Raw genomic sequence first — 15,917 nt, forward strand, 5'->3', positions numbered from 1 at the left:
GTGTGTATTTCCGTCTATGAGCAGAAATCTCCGATCAGTTCCTGGCCTGGTTTTCCCGGATGGAACAAGAGGAAGAACTGGGTGTGTCTGAACTCCAGGACTCGGGGGACAGGGGGATGGGCTCAGATATCGAGGACTCGGAGGAGAGGGGGATGGGTTCAGACCTGCAGTACATGGATGAGAGAGAGGACGACCCGGAGGAGAGGGAGGTGGGCTCGGACCTGCTGGACGAGAAATACAGAGAGGAGAACTCAGAGGAGAGGGACATGGTGACAGACATCTACACAGGTGAGGAGTGCATTCTTTGGAAAGCTGGAATTTCCATTGAAACTGCCCTGAGTACGTTCAGTTCTAACTCCTCTAGTATTGTAACCAGCAGTTGCATTAGGTGTTGAATCAGGCCTCTGGGGGAGACTGAGGCAATATGGGCTACAGTACCACCAACATGCTGTGGAGACCCAGTTCGGCATCTCCTTCTGTAACACCTGGATTCTGCTGTTTCCTAGCCCTTTCCAGTGTCGGGCCGAGAATGGAGCCTTATCCTCAATCCAGACCTGATTGAGGTGATGCTGGTAGGTATGGGGGAAGAGATTCAGTGGAAGGAAGCTGGGACTGCTTCCTAGATGGAAGGGGGTATGCTTTGCCTTAGTCTTCCTAAGTTTGTGTCTTCGAACACTGGCTGGCTTCGTTCCACCTCCCAGATTCCCAGGGTATGGAATTGCCCCTACATCCCCCGTGGCCGGGATATTAAAATCAGGGTCTTTGCTCTAACACATCCCCAGCCTCTTCTTCCAATCCCTGCATTGCAGAGAAGCATGAAGCTTTCCCTAATTGAGCAGCCTTGGGCTTAATTCTTGTAATATCTTTTGCTTGGGAATAAGAAGCAAGAAACTGGATGAAATCTGGCCTGGACCTCTAACCTGGGCCTTTAGCTTTGCTCTTTGTGTTCACTGTCTAGCTCTGTTCTTCCCTCACGGATGTAGCATTTTGCAAAATATGCTTCAGGTCATTTTTGGGTTTTGTATTGATTCCCACAATGCATCTCAGGGTAAAGTTGGCCATCCTCATGATCATACTTGCCATTAAACTCATTTCTCTTTCTCTTCTCTTTCTCTCTCTCCTTCTCCCATCTTTGGGGATAAAGAAGTGGAAGCACAGACGGGTGAAGTGACTGCCCCAAAAGTCACTGAGGGTGTGAATGGCCAAAGATTCCGACTGAGATTTTTTGGCTTTTTAACTTCTGAGCTCTTTGCTTGGTTCAGTGAGACATTAGGCAGAACAATTAATTGTATTTTGCAAAGTGCTTGGTACTTCCCACTGCTTATTCTTTTGTTGTGGCTGGGTGGGATAGTTTATGTATTTTCTGATCCTCAGTCTTGGGACTTTCTTGGACTTAAATTTTCAAAATAGTTGAAAGAACTTAGTTTTTATAGGAGTTTTGTTTTACTTTGCTGTGACAATTAGGGTTAAGCCCAGGATATCACAGCTAGGAAGTGATAAGTGTCTGAGGCTGGATTTGAACCTTCACTGCACCACTAGCTGCCCCTTTGGGACTGTCTTGGAGAGGCTTTTTGGATGACCAGCCTCTTTCCCTACCTGGGACTCCCTCTCAGCAATTGATCCAAGAGTCCCAAAAGGGAAGATAGAAGTTGAACGTCCTTCAGTTCCCGGGACTCTAGGGCAGGTGGGGCAGAGCAGTTGTATAGTATCACTTCTCCTGGAAGATAGGATGGGGTAAAGGGCCTTTCTTTGACCAATGCTGTGAATCTTGTTTCCTCCCAGGCCTTTCTTCAAAAGGATTTGATGGGAAGTTGATGTTGAGACAGGGCTGACGTGGGATATCATGCACATTTTTTTTTTTTTTGAAGATTAGTGTATGGCTTCATTGGTTTTACAAACAATTCCCCCAAACTCAAAGAAAAATAAATTTTACCGGAATTCTTTTTTTTTTCCCCCTCTAGCAGATGAGAGACTCCTCAGTGAGGAAGAAGAGGCAGCTCTCCGAGAGGAAAATGAAGATGATGTGGAAGATCCTGAAGTGGTGGAGATGGGGATGTTCTCGGGACTGTCTGAGTCAGAGAGCATAACGCAGAGTCCCAGAGAGGAGGACGAGAGTGCTGGAGAGAGCCGCCTGGAGGAGGAGGAAGATCCTCCAGCCCTGCCCTGGAGGAGACGCCTCTCCATAGGGAAGTGTCCCCGGGAGGGCAAATCTGCCCAGCGACGTTTTCATCATCTCCATCACCCGATGGCTGTGGATTTTGGGGAACTCAATAGCTTGATGGCCAGCATCATGGAAGCCCCCACCATCTGTTCAGATTGTGGCGAGAGCTTCAGCCCAGGGACGGCCTTCCTTCAGCACCAGCGCATGCATCAGCTGGCCCAGGCGGCTGCGGCAGCGGGGGTCCAGCCTTATGGCTTCGCCACGGAGTGTGGAGGAGTGGTGGGAATGATGGGGCTGGGGGGCACGGGGACCTTGGGCTCTGTGCTGCCCCGGACCCCGGGAGAGAAGCCATACCGATGTGGAGAATGTGGTAAAGGGTTTAGCCGCAACACGTACCTGACGAACCACCTACGCCTGCACACGGGTGAACGGCCCAACCTGTGTTCTGACTGTGGGAAGAGCTTCAGCTGGCGCGCAGACCTGCTCAAACACCGCCGCTTGCACACCGGGGAGAAGCCGTACTCGTGCCCCGAGTGCGGGGAGGCCTTCAGCCTCAGCTCCCACCTGCTGAGCCATCGGCGGGCCCACGCGGCGGCCAGCGGGGCTGGGGCGGTGGTGCTGCGCCCTTTCGCCTGCGGGGAGTGCGGCAAGAACTTCATGCGCCGCTCCCACCTGGCCAACCACCAGCGCATCCACACTGGCGAGAAGCCGCACGGATGCAGCGAGTGCGGCAAGCGCTTCACCTGGCGTTCGGACCTGGTGAAGCACCAGCGCATCCACACGGGGGAGAAGCCCTACATGTGCTCCGAGTGTGGGGAGACGTTCAGCGTCAGCTCCCACCTCTTCACCCACAAGCGCACGCATTCGGGCGAGCGCCCCTACGTGTGCAGCGAGTGCGGCAAGGGCTTCGGGAGGAACTCGCACCTGGTGAACCACCTCCGGGTGCACACGGGCGAGAAGCCCTTCAGCTGCGCAGAGTGTGAGAAGCGCTTCAGCGACTTCTCCACGCTCACCCAGCACCAGCGCACCCATACCGGGGAGAAGCCCTACGCCTGCGTCGAGTGCGGCAAGAGCTTCATCCAGAGCTCCCACCTCATCCGCCACCGCCGCATCCACACCGGAGACAAGCCGCACAAGTGTGCCAGCTGTGGCAAAGGCTTCCGCTACAAGACCCACCTGGCCCAGCACCAGAAACTGCACCTCTGCTAGGGCTGGCGGGGAGGGGGGGAGGGGGGTACATGTGGGGAGGGCACGAGATCCCGGGAGTCGGATATCCTCCGGGTCCACTTCTGGAGGAAAGCCGAAGAGCAAGACAGAATCCAGGAGCATCTCTGGGGACATTCAAGGAGGAAAGATTGATGGGGGAGGGGGTCCTTGTAAAAAGTTCAGAATAGGTATTTGCAATTGCCTTTTTCCTCCCTCAAATGAGAAAGGCAGAGTGAGCTCACAATGAAGGAGGCTTTTATTGACTTTTACAAGTGGTTGTTTAGGGTCATCAAGAAAAGGGATGGGGACTGAGGGAAGGGAAGAGAGATACATAGTATTGAAAGGGAAGGAGGAAAAATAGAATAATGGCAAATAGGGTCTTAAATCAGGGAAATGTATGGTTGATGAAGAAGTGAAGGGATTGGGGGGGGGGGAGAAAGATTACAGGAAGAGAAATAGGAGGCAGTGATTTCTTTCCTGGTTTAGTTAGGATCCTCTTTTAACAGATGTCCTAATTAATGACCCATCCCCTTGGGAACTTCCCTCTACAGCCATCTCCTGATTCTTCCCCTTCAGCTTTTCCTCTTGAGCCAAGAAAAATGTCAAGTCCATCAGGACTGTGGAAGGGAGAATTTTATTTTCCCCATCCATTCCTTTTTTCTCTGGGCCATATTTAGCTGCTATTTGGAGACTTCTAGAGAAACTGGGGTGAAAAATAGCACATTTCAGGAGAAAAGTGTCTTCAGAGAGGGGGTCACTTCATTATTTGCCTTGTGCTTCCAGTTTTCTGGTCTCCTCACCTGGCCCTCATCAAAGGCCTCTCTTCTGCCCCATGTACCAAATATTTTCACCCTTGGCCCTGGAGTTTGAGGACTAGGCCCATGATTTCTATTAGACTACACATGTGTAACTTTAAATAGAAGGGAAAACGGCCCCAGTCTGGAATTGTGGGGGTTTCTCAGTGCAGTGTATTGCTTGCTTTCCCATGGAAACCTCAGATAATTTTTGTAGGAGAAACCCAAGAGGCATTTTCCACTAAGTTTGCTGGGTTTCTCTGAGGATCCCAGAAGAACAAATCTGCCAAGTTCGTGGTCCATTGGTTTCATCTCATTTTGTTCTCTCACTTCCTGTCTTCCTCACTTGAAGGTGAAGGAGGAACCCTAGGCTTCAACCTCTCCAAAATCTAGTTTTCCTCTATATTAGTTCACACAAGAAATATGGAGGATGTCCTCTAAAAGACCTTGTTTATAGTACCCAAATGGGCAATAGTTAAGGAAAGTATAAATGCAAACACTTTATAGCACCAGCAAAGACTGCATCCTCTAGGTGCTAATCAGAATGCCAAATAGCACTTTTATACTTATAAAGGTGCATTATCATGTTTATTATTATAGCCATTTGTCGATTTGCTTGCAAGATCCATCAGTATTAGACCCCTATCTTATAAGGAAGATTAAGGCATTGAGGACTGATCTCAAAAAAGGTTTGGCAGGGTCAAGTAGGTCTGGTATGGTCTCTGTGTTTTCCATTTTGACTCCAGGGACAGTTAATTGTTGCCTATTTCATAGGCTTTTTCTAAATTATCACTTGCTTGGAACAATCTAGGCTATACTAGAAACAACAGGAAAGGTATTCCCTCATGTGTAAGACCTGCCTCTGGTAGCTATGCATTAACACGAAGGATGCTAGATTGCACCCTTCCCCTTTCACTCCCCCAGAATAAGCCTTTAGAATGGGAATGAGTATTTCCCAGACTCTTTATGTTTGGGAATTCCAGCTTGGAGGAAGGAAGCTCCAAGATTGTCATTTAAAGCCTTTATAATCTTGGCAAAGATTGTCTAAGGATTTCCTTAGAATTAGTATGGGAGAACTTTGGAGGAACTATAGGAAAAAGGCATATCGATACTGCTACCTACAAAATAAAACAAAAAACAATCACCAACTCATTTTTAGTCTGGAGCATTTATATCTCACAGATGTAGTTTCACCCTTTGAATTACAAATTTTTATTTGTTTGTTTTGTTTTTTAAAAACCCAACAAAACTAGGGGTTAGTAAAAGCTAGGCAGGTGTCCAGTGTTAGGTATCCTGACTTAACAGGCTAAATTTATAACTTTTAAGAGGGAAAAAGAAACTTTTTTGGATGTCTCTTGAGTACATTGTTCTTATTTAATAACACGCCTTTTTGATCATGGACCAATACTCCAGTTTGGGAATCAAAATAGCCTTATACTTCCCCAACTTTATGAAATTAATATTTCTGTTTGAGAGAAGGCAATCAAGAGATCAATTCCTTTCATCCCCTTCTCTAGAAATTATTTTTGGTGGGGAAGAGAAGGAAGGAAGAAGGAATAAAGAGATTGGAAATTTATCATTAAAATAATTTGGGGAGGGTGGCTTTAGATTTCATTTACTGATAATTCTTATTCCCATAGTAAAAAGTCAGCTACAAATTGAACGCCACTTTAGGTAAACAAAACATTGTAATCAAAAGAGGTGAGTTAGTTTGGGGGGGGCAGGGGCAAAGGAGTGTAATAAGTGCTTTTCTCCTGATTGACTCGTATTTTACAATGGACCTAAGCTTTTGGGAACTCATCTATATAGAATATGCCTATATTTGGTCCTCCCAAAGTTTTCAGTTTTGTCTCTAGTTTTCATCTAGGATGTTCTTATGCCTACTTTTTCTGTGACACCCTTGAATGTGTTTTAAGCAACATGTGAAAATAATAATTATCCACCAATCCATTTATCACCACAGGGTCAAAATTGTTTTAATCTGGATTCCTTAGAAGTTTAGTCAAGTAGTTTTAACTGCAATTAAGTGGGTTGTTTTTTTTTTCAGAGCTTGTGCATGGATTTGGAAACAAACAAGATGCGAATTTCTACCAAGCCTGAAGCTGTTGCATAGTCCCTCTGTGGGATTTCTCCAGCTTCATCAAAGGCTGTGCATGTGTCATATAAATTAGGAATTTGTTTTTTGGCTTTTTTTTTTTTTTAGACAATCTGAACTGTCATTTTTGAACTTGTGCACATTTGAATGCAGTGTAATTTGTGAAAATGATAATTTAAAGAGCTTCAGGATAAGAGGTTTTGTGTTGGGGGTGGGTTTGGGTGAGGGGTAGGGTGGGAGTGGAATTTCTTTACTGATTTCAGGTTGTTTTTATTTAATGTTTTCTGGACAATGTTCTGGTGTTTGAATGCCAGTACAATGTATTTGTCATTAAATTCTTAAGATGTTGATCTCATGAGTCTAGCTATGGTATTTGTCATTTAAAGTGCCTGTTGTGATCAATCCAAATAGATCTGTTTTAGGATGCTCAAGGGGGTACCCCTGCTAACAAGTGACTAATGTTTTGGAAAATTCCAAAAATCATCGATTCAATATTTCCGTCTTGTCACAAATAAATCTGGAAGAGAAGAAACTTTCAGATCAGCAAATTCCACAAACATTTACTGAACCAATCAATACTCTACACAAGGCACATATTGCAGTACCCTAGTATTACAAAGATATATCTAGATAATAATCCTTGGCTTTAGACTCTTATAGAAGGTACAAGTTGAGTATTGAATAACTGATGTTCACTTTTTAAAGATCTCTGTCTTTACTGCAAGAATTGATTGGGGCAAAATGAACCCAGGTGAAGGAGGTCACATTGTGCATGTCTTTCTTAGCTATGACCCAAATTCCATGAACTTCCTGTTTTCTCTGCCTCAAACAAGCATTATACCATTCTACCCCCCAGAAAAGGGGGAGAGAGGGTAACGAAGGCTATAGTTTTCTTGCATTAGAAAATCTCATAATCTAGAGAAAAATGATTGTTTTTTTCCCAAGCTAATAATGTGTGAGGTTAGATCTTCCTAAAATGAGCCAGCTTTGTGTCAAAAAGGATGAGCCAGGTATTTGAGAAGTTAGGAACATTTTCCTATCAACCTCCTGAAAGCTCATGAAGAGTTTTGGGGATGGGGATGTAGAAGAAGTGAGGAGAGTCCTCCAAGATGAGGATGACCGATACATATTGTCTCTTTTTTTGGTGTTCAACATTTTTATTGTTCTACATAAGAGCCCACCAATGCTAATCAATGCCTTTTGTTTATTTAATATTTAACTTATACCTTACTCTATGTTAGACATTTCTAGATCCAGGTTAATCCTCCTTTGTGACGGAAAAAAAGTACTTCTGCAATCTATATAAAGATTCTGACTTAAGTAGTCTTCCTCTGTGGGGTAGGAGGTTTTTCTTACCTGTTTTAGGACTTTAATTTATAAATGAATCTTTTATTTACATTGTTATGCTCATTGTAGATATTGTTCTTTTGTTTCAGTATATCACCCTTGTTTCATTTAAACCTCATGTTTCTCATTTCTTAATTGGTTACTTCATATTGCATTCAGTGCCATAGATTTTTTTTTTTTAAGCCATTCCTCAATTGAATAGCAGCTACTTCGTGTCCAGTTCTTTATTGTTACAGAAAGTGTTACTATGAATATTTTGGCCATACGTTGGATTTTTGTTTCTGTGTTTGACTCCTATAAGGGTACGTTAGGTGCTCAATAGTGAGATAACTGAGTCTAAAGATTTGGATGTTAAAATCTTTTCATTTTTATTAATGTCTTTTAAATATATATTAAAATTTCCCTTTGTCTCCATCTTCCTAGGAAACCATTTAGTTTTTGGATTTTTTTTTAAGACAAAAGGGAGGAGAGAATCAATAAAATGATCCAATACATCAAAGAAATGTGAAAATATGTATCATATACTGCACTAATGATCCTCTCACCTCTACAAAGAGGCAGAATAGAAATGTGGAGCTTTTTAAGATCTCCTTTGGATCCCTGCTTATTCTTTGCAATTTTTAAAGTCACTTTTGGTTTTTTAAAACAGAATAATCGTTGGGGCTTTTCTTGACTCTGCATCAGTAATCTCCACTTGTCTTGGTATCATTTTTTACAGTCTAGTAATAACCCGTAACATAATTTGTTTAGCCATTCCCCAATCAATGAATAACTACTTATTTACTAATCTTTAATATCACAAAGAATGGCAGTTTCTTAACAAGCTAACATTTGTTAGCATCATGTGGATGTCAGAATTCAAGAGAAAGACTAAAATTGTTGTGGTTTGGGACATTTTCATGAGTTTATCTTAGGCTACCATGATTTTCAGACTGAGTCTAGGCCAGTTTCGATGTCATGATTACAAAGATTAGATATTTGAGTGCTATTTGGGAGAAGAGTCATATGTTGGGTCCTCAACTATTAAAACCATTCAGGCATTTTAACATTCAGTGATGACTTCCCTGGGGATGGCCATTTATTATCTGATATTCATTCTCTTAAAACTGCTAGTAACCTACAGAGATTAATTGACCCAACTACTGCTTCACATTTTTTTAACCTAAATTTTATTTTCATTGATTTCAGTAGTATGATACCTAAGTTTCTGTAATTTGATTTCTTAAGCAAATTAACAACCTTTATGTCTTTGGTGTTTGAGGTCTAATGTTTCATCAACCTGGAGGCCAGCAATGTCAGCTAGGAAGTTCAGAATGATGAACTATGTCACCCAATAAAACAGTGTATCAGGCCAAACCTAGGCTGACCTCTTGACTGATCCCCAATGAATCCCCAAAACAGGGACTTTAATAAATCTCTTTCCCTCATTACCTTATTCTAGATTCCTGCACTCTCCAGAATGACTGTTTGAAAGCCCTGTTTTCCCCACTTCCACTCCCACTGGATGGGAACAAATGTATATATCTTACAATGCTACTCAATATGGAAGAAAAACTTTGGCTACACCCCAACCTTGGTTGTCACTCAGATTCCTGTCATCCCCAAGCTTTCTCTTCCAAGCAGAAAATGTGTGACAGATTGCAAAGTTATGACTTCAGGATCCCTCTTCTTCCTGAGAGGAGCACTAGAGAAAACCTTGAAACTTCACTTGGCAGCCCTTCTATATCTCCACTTTGCCTTTGATGCCTATTTTATTCAGGTGGACTAATGATCTGAAAGTGCTCTCTCAAACCTACTAACGTTTTCTTTCCTCCCTTCCTATTGGGGCAAAAGTAAGGGAAATAAAACTCAAAACAAATGTGTAGTCAGATTCTCATGCACATCCCTCAAAAAAAGGTAGAGACTAAAAGATTGTGATTGAAGAGAAATTTCAGAGTCCTGTGTTACGATTCAAAACAAAACAAAACAAAAAGGTTTGAAAAGAACTTGCTACTTTAAAAAAAAAAAGTTTCCTTTTATTAGAGCAACCCTGTGAGATTGCCCAGGGTCCCAGTGTGGTTTCTAAGGCCAAATTTGAACTTGTCTTCCTGACTTAATGTAGTGATGTAGTGCCACCTAGCCATCTATATCATAACACCTAGAGGGGAAGGCGAATTCTAGAGTATGACTCTACCATTGTGTGGCTATTAACAGTGAAGCTAAAAGCCACAAGAGTTGAAGTTGACAGTGTTTGAAGGACATTTGAAATGTCCCTAATACATGGGTAGAAAAGACTGAGCAATATGCTGAACTTATGAAAGGAGGGAGTTTGATCTGGTGACTAGTAGATGACTTCAGGAAGAATTTGGATTTGCCCATGGTCACCAACCTATCATTTCAAGTGGGATTTGAACTCATTTATAGCCAGTAAGGATTGAGTTGGTTGACAAGAAAAGCTTGAAAAAAGTGAGAGCAGTTGCTTCTCCTAGATAGGGGGAAAGGAGCTCATGCTCTATGGTACCAATTCTGAATTTTCATAAAGACTTTCTTTTGCTGGGGCACAAATGATTCCATTTCCATTTTAGATAATAGCCACCTTTTCTCTCCATTGCTCTTCAAAGGGCCCTAAGGATTCAGTGCCCGGAGCCTGAGCCCCCATAATCACAATCCTCCCCAAGAATGTGGAGCAGAGAAAAAAAGATCATTGAAGATAACATTTAGCTGGAAAAATAAGCAACAAAGTGATGGAAGTTCATCAAGGCTGTGACTCATGAAGTTAAATTTGATCAATAAAATCTATAATGAACTGCAGAAAATGAAGGCGATAAGAAAGTGAAGAAAGATGATAAGAACTTGAAGAATTAAATGAACTGAAAATATACAGACCTGAAGTCAGGAGGACATGCATTGTTCAAGTAAGGGCAGGGTATTAAAGGAAATATAAATATAACTTCTGATTTGTTTCTAGAAAGAATATTTGAAGAACCAAACGTTAGTGCATGAGATAAGTGAATAAGAAGCATGAGAAGGGAAAAAACTCTCAAATAATGTGTATTAATGCTATTGAAAATAACATATAGCTGGTTCAGAATTTACCTTGGAGGTGATGGTAATTATATATTGCCAGGTTCTTCCTCTTGGTTTTGTATTTAAAAAAAAAAAAAAAACTTAATCTTTTTATAAGAAGATCTAATTGGGAGCATTCTACATTAGGGCCAAATGTTACCAAAATCACTTTAGAGCCTTTTCTTGAATGGAAGAAAGGAAAAGACAAGATCTATACACTCAAGAAAAATATCAAAAGAAGAAATTCAGACTTCTAAGGTAAGAAAAGTACTAGTGATCAATAACCTTGAAGCATTTTGAATTTTGTCCTAAGCTGGTTGATGATGAAGCAGCAGATTGTACTTGGTGCATTCAAGGAACTAGTGATGGCAAAGTTGAAGATCTAGCAAAAGTAAATGATATGTAGATTCCAGTCAGTATCTCCCAAAAGATAAGGATGAGACTGGTATTACTGAATCCAATCTTGATAAGTGCATGTACAATAATATGAGGGAAACTTGAGATGGGATAGAAAATGAAGAACAAGTTATTTGGAAGAAACATCTATAGTCTCCATGTATAAGTTGCTTTTTTTTGTTGTTGTTCTACTCTCATTCTGGGCAACATTGCAATGCTTTAATAAAAATAGTTTGGTTTTTAACTATAAAATGTATTATTTAGTACTATTATGCCTTGAGAAGTATGATGTAATTTATTCCAAAGCATTTCTTTTCCAAACTAGGAAGTAAAACCTAGCAAGGTCCAATGAGTTTCTGAAGCTCACACAGCTAGTACTTTACTTGGTGGACTGTAGATATGCTTCTATTCATCATGCTTTGAGCATTAAACTGTACCTTGATTTTTGTAGTTTTGAAATGCTGATTATTAAGTGGCCCTGAAAATTCTTCCATCTTCCCTTCCCTTCCTCCATCTCAATGTTCAGAATTTCAATAAATAGGATTCTTTATTCCTTAATTAAAGTTATGGCACAGATAAATCAATTCATAAAATATAAGAATCTCATTAGAACAAAGGATCTTTATTTTCTGATAAAATACATAAGCTAAGAAAACCTAGCTTTGCATGACATTCATGAAGTTAGTGGTTTTTATGAACTACTGTTTCAGGAGAAGGTTCCAGAGTCTTCCAAGTCATAACATAGATGAGCCTGCTTTCTTACACAGTTTGGGTTTGGTGATTTTTTTTTTTTCTCCCCTTGCCTGGCCTGCTTCATTTTTCTAAATGTTAAACGCTAAGCGTTTAAGGACAACTGCAACCTTAGTTACTACAGACAGAAACGCTGCTCCACCTAAAGCAAAACACCGTAAGACCAAAAGGGTCACAGGAACGATATTTCGCCAGGGAGTCCTTTCCCATTTAGGGGGAGGGCCACTGTCAATGCTTCCTCCAAATCCATACTTCTTACAGAATGGAGGAGCCCATCCATAGTCACAGTGGCAATTTCTTTTATTGTTACAGATTCCTCTCTTGTTACACGTGTCTACTGTACAGTCAAATTTAAGAACATTGATGTTTGTACAAGTCTTATTAATACATAAAAATCCCTCTCCACAGGCGGTGCCTTCTTTTACTTCTCCAATATCTGGCAGTTTCATTATAGTCATCGGAAGATGATAGTCTGTCCCCCAGCAAGTAATGTTGTCCTTGCTGACAAAATTCATAACTATTGTATAGTGATCATCCATGACAGGAATTCCCTTGACATTGACACACTGTAGTCTTCCACATAGCACATTATCAGGTTCACACTTGGAATAAACACCAGTCATAATTCCACAGTTGCCAAAACGGTCCCCTTGATTGGCTTCTACATAGCAGGCAAGAGGTCCTGATCTTGAAGAACGTCCAAAAAGGCTCCTGCACTGCTGATTACGAGAATTGCATTGTCCTTTGAAACAATAGCCATGGCCAGAGCAGGGGGTACCATCTTGAACGTAGGTGTTAGAAGGGCAGTGTTCAGAGGTGCCATTGCAGAATTCCTCAAGGTCACATTCATTATTTCTGGGCCTGCACATTTTTCCTGCTTTTCGAAATCTACAGTTATAGCAGCAAGGACCAGAACCGCACTTTGCTCTGCCTTTTAATTTACACGTTGGCTCACAACATTTATCTTGCTCACAGTCCTTTGGTGTGCCACAGTCACACTGTTCGTTCCCTTCCACCAACCTGTCACCACATACGGAGATTTTTTTTTTTAATGATGGTATATTAGACAAGCACTTTGCATACAGGACTATCTTGTCAAAATAATCCGAGTAACTGCAGTCACTTAAACCACCATTGCCAGGATTTGGATCCATTAAGCACCTATCAGGTCCCTGACATTCACATCCACTCACATCGTCTTTCATCCCCACAATGTGGCCCAATGCGTGAAGAAACTCATTAGAGCCGCTGAGGTTCTCTTCAGATAGGCTGCTCAGAGATGTGCTATTTCCTTTTTCACAGATACCTCCTATCTTGGCTGTTGTGGGGATCACTTTACTTACAATTAAATGTGCCCAATCTGAGTGGACGCGGAGGTCTAGCTGTTCCTCTTTATATTTCGTAAATCTTGGATGAATTTTTTCTGCATCGGAGTTTTGAATGTCTATTTTGTCTCGATGGGACCAAACCTCAATTCCCTCCAGATAAACTCGACAATAGAGTGATTGAAAAAGTGTGTCTGCCAGAGCTATCAAAGTTAAGCCCTCATTGATGCAAGCCGTCATATTGGATCCCAAAAGCCGATACCTCCCATAAGATATCACAAGAAAGGACTCTATATACTTAGGGTGTAGATAATTCCAATTAAACTTAGCTGAAATCTCTAGGTTCCGGTCGTTTTCCAAAGGAGGACTTATTTCTTCATCAATTGACTGGCAGGTGCGATCAGCTCGAACGTCCTTTCTCAGGCGATATATGATGTGTTCAAATTTGGTGGAGGTCCTCAGGGGTTCCATTTGGTAAAGGCTTCCATTCATGTTCAGTATCCCCCGGAGGCCCCCAAAGCAGGTGTTTAAGGTAGCCAGGGAGTCTGGTGAGCCTTCCACGAATCCTCCGTAGCTGCAGTCATCAGCGATGTAAGGCTGGTCCTCCAAGAAGGCTCCCTGCCCACTGAAATAGAAAACGCGCAGATGTCTGGACAGTAGGAGCTTCTTGGGCCGAAGGTGAACCACCTGCTTCCTGCCCTCCACCTGCAGAAGGTAAGATGCCCGGCCAGCTACCTCAGAATCCCCCTTGCGAGGAGCCAGCAGCTTGGGGATAATCACTTCATAAGAGGAGAAGCTCTTCCCCGGGCGGTAGCCGAAGGCCAGAGCCAGGCAGCTTGGGCAGAGCAGGAGCGTGCCCAGGCAGAGCAGCAGGAGGGAGCCACCCAGGTGCGAGACGACGGCTCCCTCGGACCCCATGCCGGTTTCCCGCCTCCCCTCCAGAAGCCGAGCTGCAGCCCAGATCTGGGAGGGAGGTCGGACTCAGGCAGCCAGTGATGTAAAGGGCTGGGAACTGGGCTCGGCCCCTGGGGCGCCTTCCAGGGTATTGGCCCAAGCACGAGCCTCCAGGGCGGTTGGAAGGGGGGGTGATGGGGGTAGCTCGGTTGGGATGAGATCCGTTGGATGGGCTCCAATGGAGGGGACTGGAAGGATACAAAATGGCCACGCGAAACTTCCTGAGGGGAAAAGGAGATGGTTTGGCTGAAAAGGACAGTTGGAGTGCAAGGGAGCCCGGAACGATCTGGGAAAAGCTGTTGAAAGATTTCTGTTGCTATACCTCTAACGATTTGTAGAAATGTCTGGCTATCCATAGAAAGCTCAAAAAGAGCTTTCTGTATTCCTATAGAGATTCACCAAGATATATACATAGGGAAATCTTAAGATACATATCCCTATCTACACTATATACATATAGACAACTATCATGTATCACATATGGACAGATCTATTTATAAATAGATATGGATATCCAACTAGATAACAATCTAATAATGTAAATATGTTTTGCTATGAATATGTAATCATATATTTAAAATTAAATCATATATTTAAATAGAACTATATAAAGATAGAGATCTACCAACATTGATAGGTAGAGATATACTATATAGATAGAGCTATCTATCATATAGCACATAGACAGCTCCATCTATAGATACCTATATCTATGCATAGATTACTGTTTGCCCTTTCACCCAGAGGACCATGACATGCAAGTGAATTGGATCTAAGTGAGAGAAGGCTGTGCAAGGTCCCCTGCCTCCTTTTCTCCTCCAGAGCCATTTGAGTCCAATGGTAAGAAATAGGTCAGGAGATGGCCCTGGATGCATTGGGAGACCTTGATCTTTTCAAGCTAAAGTCTTCAACAGGTATGACTAGTGTGTGTTGACAAGAGCTTTCTCTGTCATTACTACAGTGATACTATCCTCTTCCCACTCCAATTCACTCACTTGCCACAAAACTGCTCATTCTCACTGGCTCATCATCCATTGTCCTGCTGATTCAAGTTCAAATACCTCTGCTTAACATTAAAGATCATCCACCTTTGGGCACCATTTTCCAGCCTTGCTCAGTGCCATCCACACTAGTACTCACCTCAGCCAAACTGGACTATCTCCTATCTCCAAAATACACCTTATGCTTTTTCCTTTGGCCTTCAGGATCTGACTTAAGCAATTATGCTTAAAATATTAATATTAAATATTAAAATAAATATTTCTAGATATTCTTTCAATTTAACAATGTTGATAAGCTATATCTTAGGTATATACCGCTATATTCTTCTATCACATATATATTAACAGATATAGACAAAGCTATAAATAGAATATCTATTTGTGACTCTCTTTGGGGTTTTCTTAGCAAAAATACTACAATAATTTGCATTTCCTTGTTCTACCTCATTTTTGATGAGGAAACTGAAGCAAACTATGTTAAGTGACTAGCCCAGGGTCACACAGCTAGTATCTCAGGCCAAATTTGAACTCAGGTCTTCCTGACTCCAGGACTGATGCTTTATCCAATGTGCTACCTAACTGTCCTATAAATGCATATAGACAGACCTAAATCTACATCCATGCTATGTATATTGCCATAGCTGTAGATATAGCTATAGATAGATATCTATAATATCTATATATCAGTCACATATTTATTAACAAATATAGACCAGATCTATCTCTAGATTTCTAAAGATAATCTTTCTAAATATCTATACTTATATAAATCTGCCAATATCTATAGATATCTATACTATATAGAAATAACTATTACATATCATATATTAACATAGTCTTTAT

General features: G+C 41.9%; 2 protein-coding genes across 8 annotated transcripts in view; one reads left to right on the forward strand and one right to left on the reverse strand.

The window, feature by feature from the left end:
- Window positions 1-6,611, forward strand: part of ZNF697 (zinc finger protein 697) — a 42,752-nt gene extending 36,141 nt beyond the window's left edge. For 4 of the 7 annotated variants that reach the window (XM_074263244.1, XM_074263247.1, XM_074263248.1 and 1 more), the window contains exons 3-4: window positions 25-288; window positions 1,962-6,611. In XM_074263244.1, the coding sequence (XP_074119345.1) occupies window positions 60-288; window positions 1,962-3,370 (1,638 nt within the window). In that variant the 5' untranslated portion in view covers window positions 25-59 and the 3' untranslated portion in view covers window positions 3,371-6,611. Of the gene's footprint in view, window positions 1-24; window positions 289-506; window positions 573-1,961 lie in introns of all 7 variants that reach the window. The other 3 variants (XM_074263250.1, XM_074263251.1, XM_074263249.1) reach the window with 3 other exon arrangements.
- A 5,034-nt stretch (window positions 6,612-11,645) lies between these two features.
- Window positions 11,646-14,393, reverse strand: LOC141539875 (disintegrin and metalloproteinase domain-containing protein 30-like). Its single transcript, XM_074263243.1, has one exon. The coding sequence runs from the start codon at window positions 14,035-14,037 to the stop codon at window positions 11,866-11,868; it is 2,172 nt and encodes a 723-aa protein (XP_074119344.1). The 5' UTR covers window positions 14,038-14,393; the 3' UTR covers window positions 11,646-11,865.
- Between the last annotated feature and the right edge of the window lie 1,524 nt (window positions 14,394-15,917).

Source organism: Sminthopsis crassicaudata, chromosome 4 (genome assembly GCF_048593235.1).
Source record: "Sminthopsis crassicaudata isolate SCR6 chromosome 4, ASM4859323v1, whole genome shotgun sequence".
In the NCBI taxonomy this organism is placed as follows: Eukaryota; Metazoa; Chordata; class Mammalia; order Dasyuromorphia; family Dasyuridae; genus Sminthopsis; species Sminthopsis crassicaudata.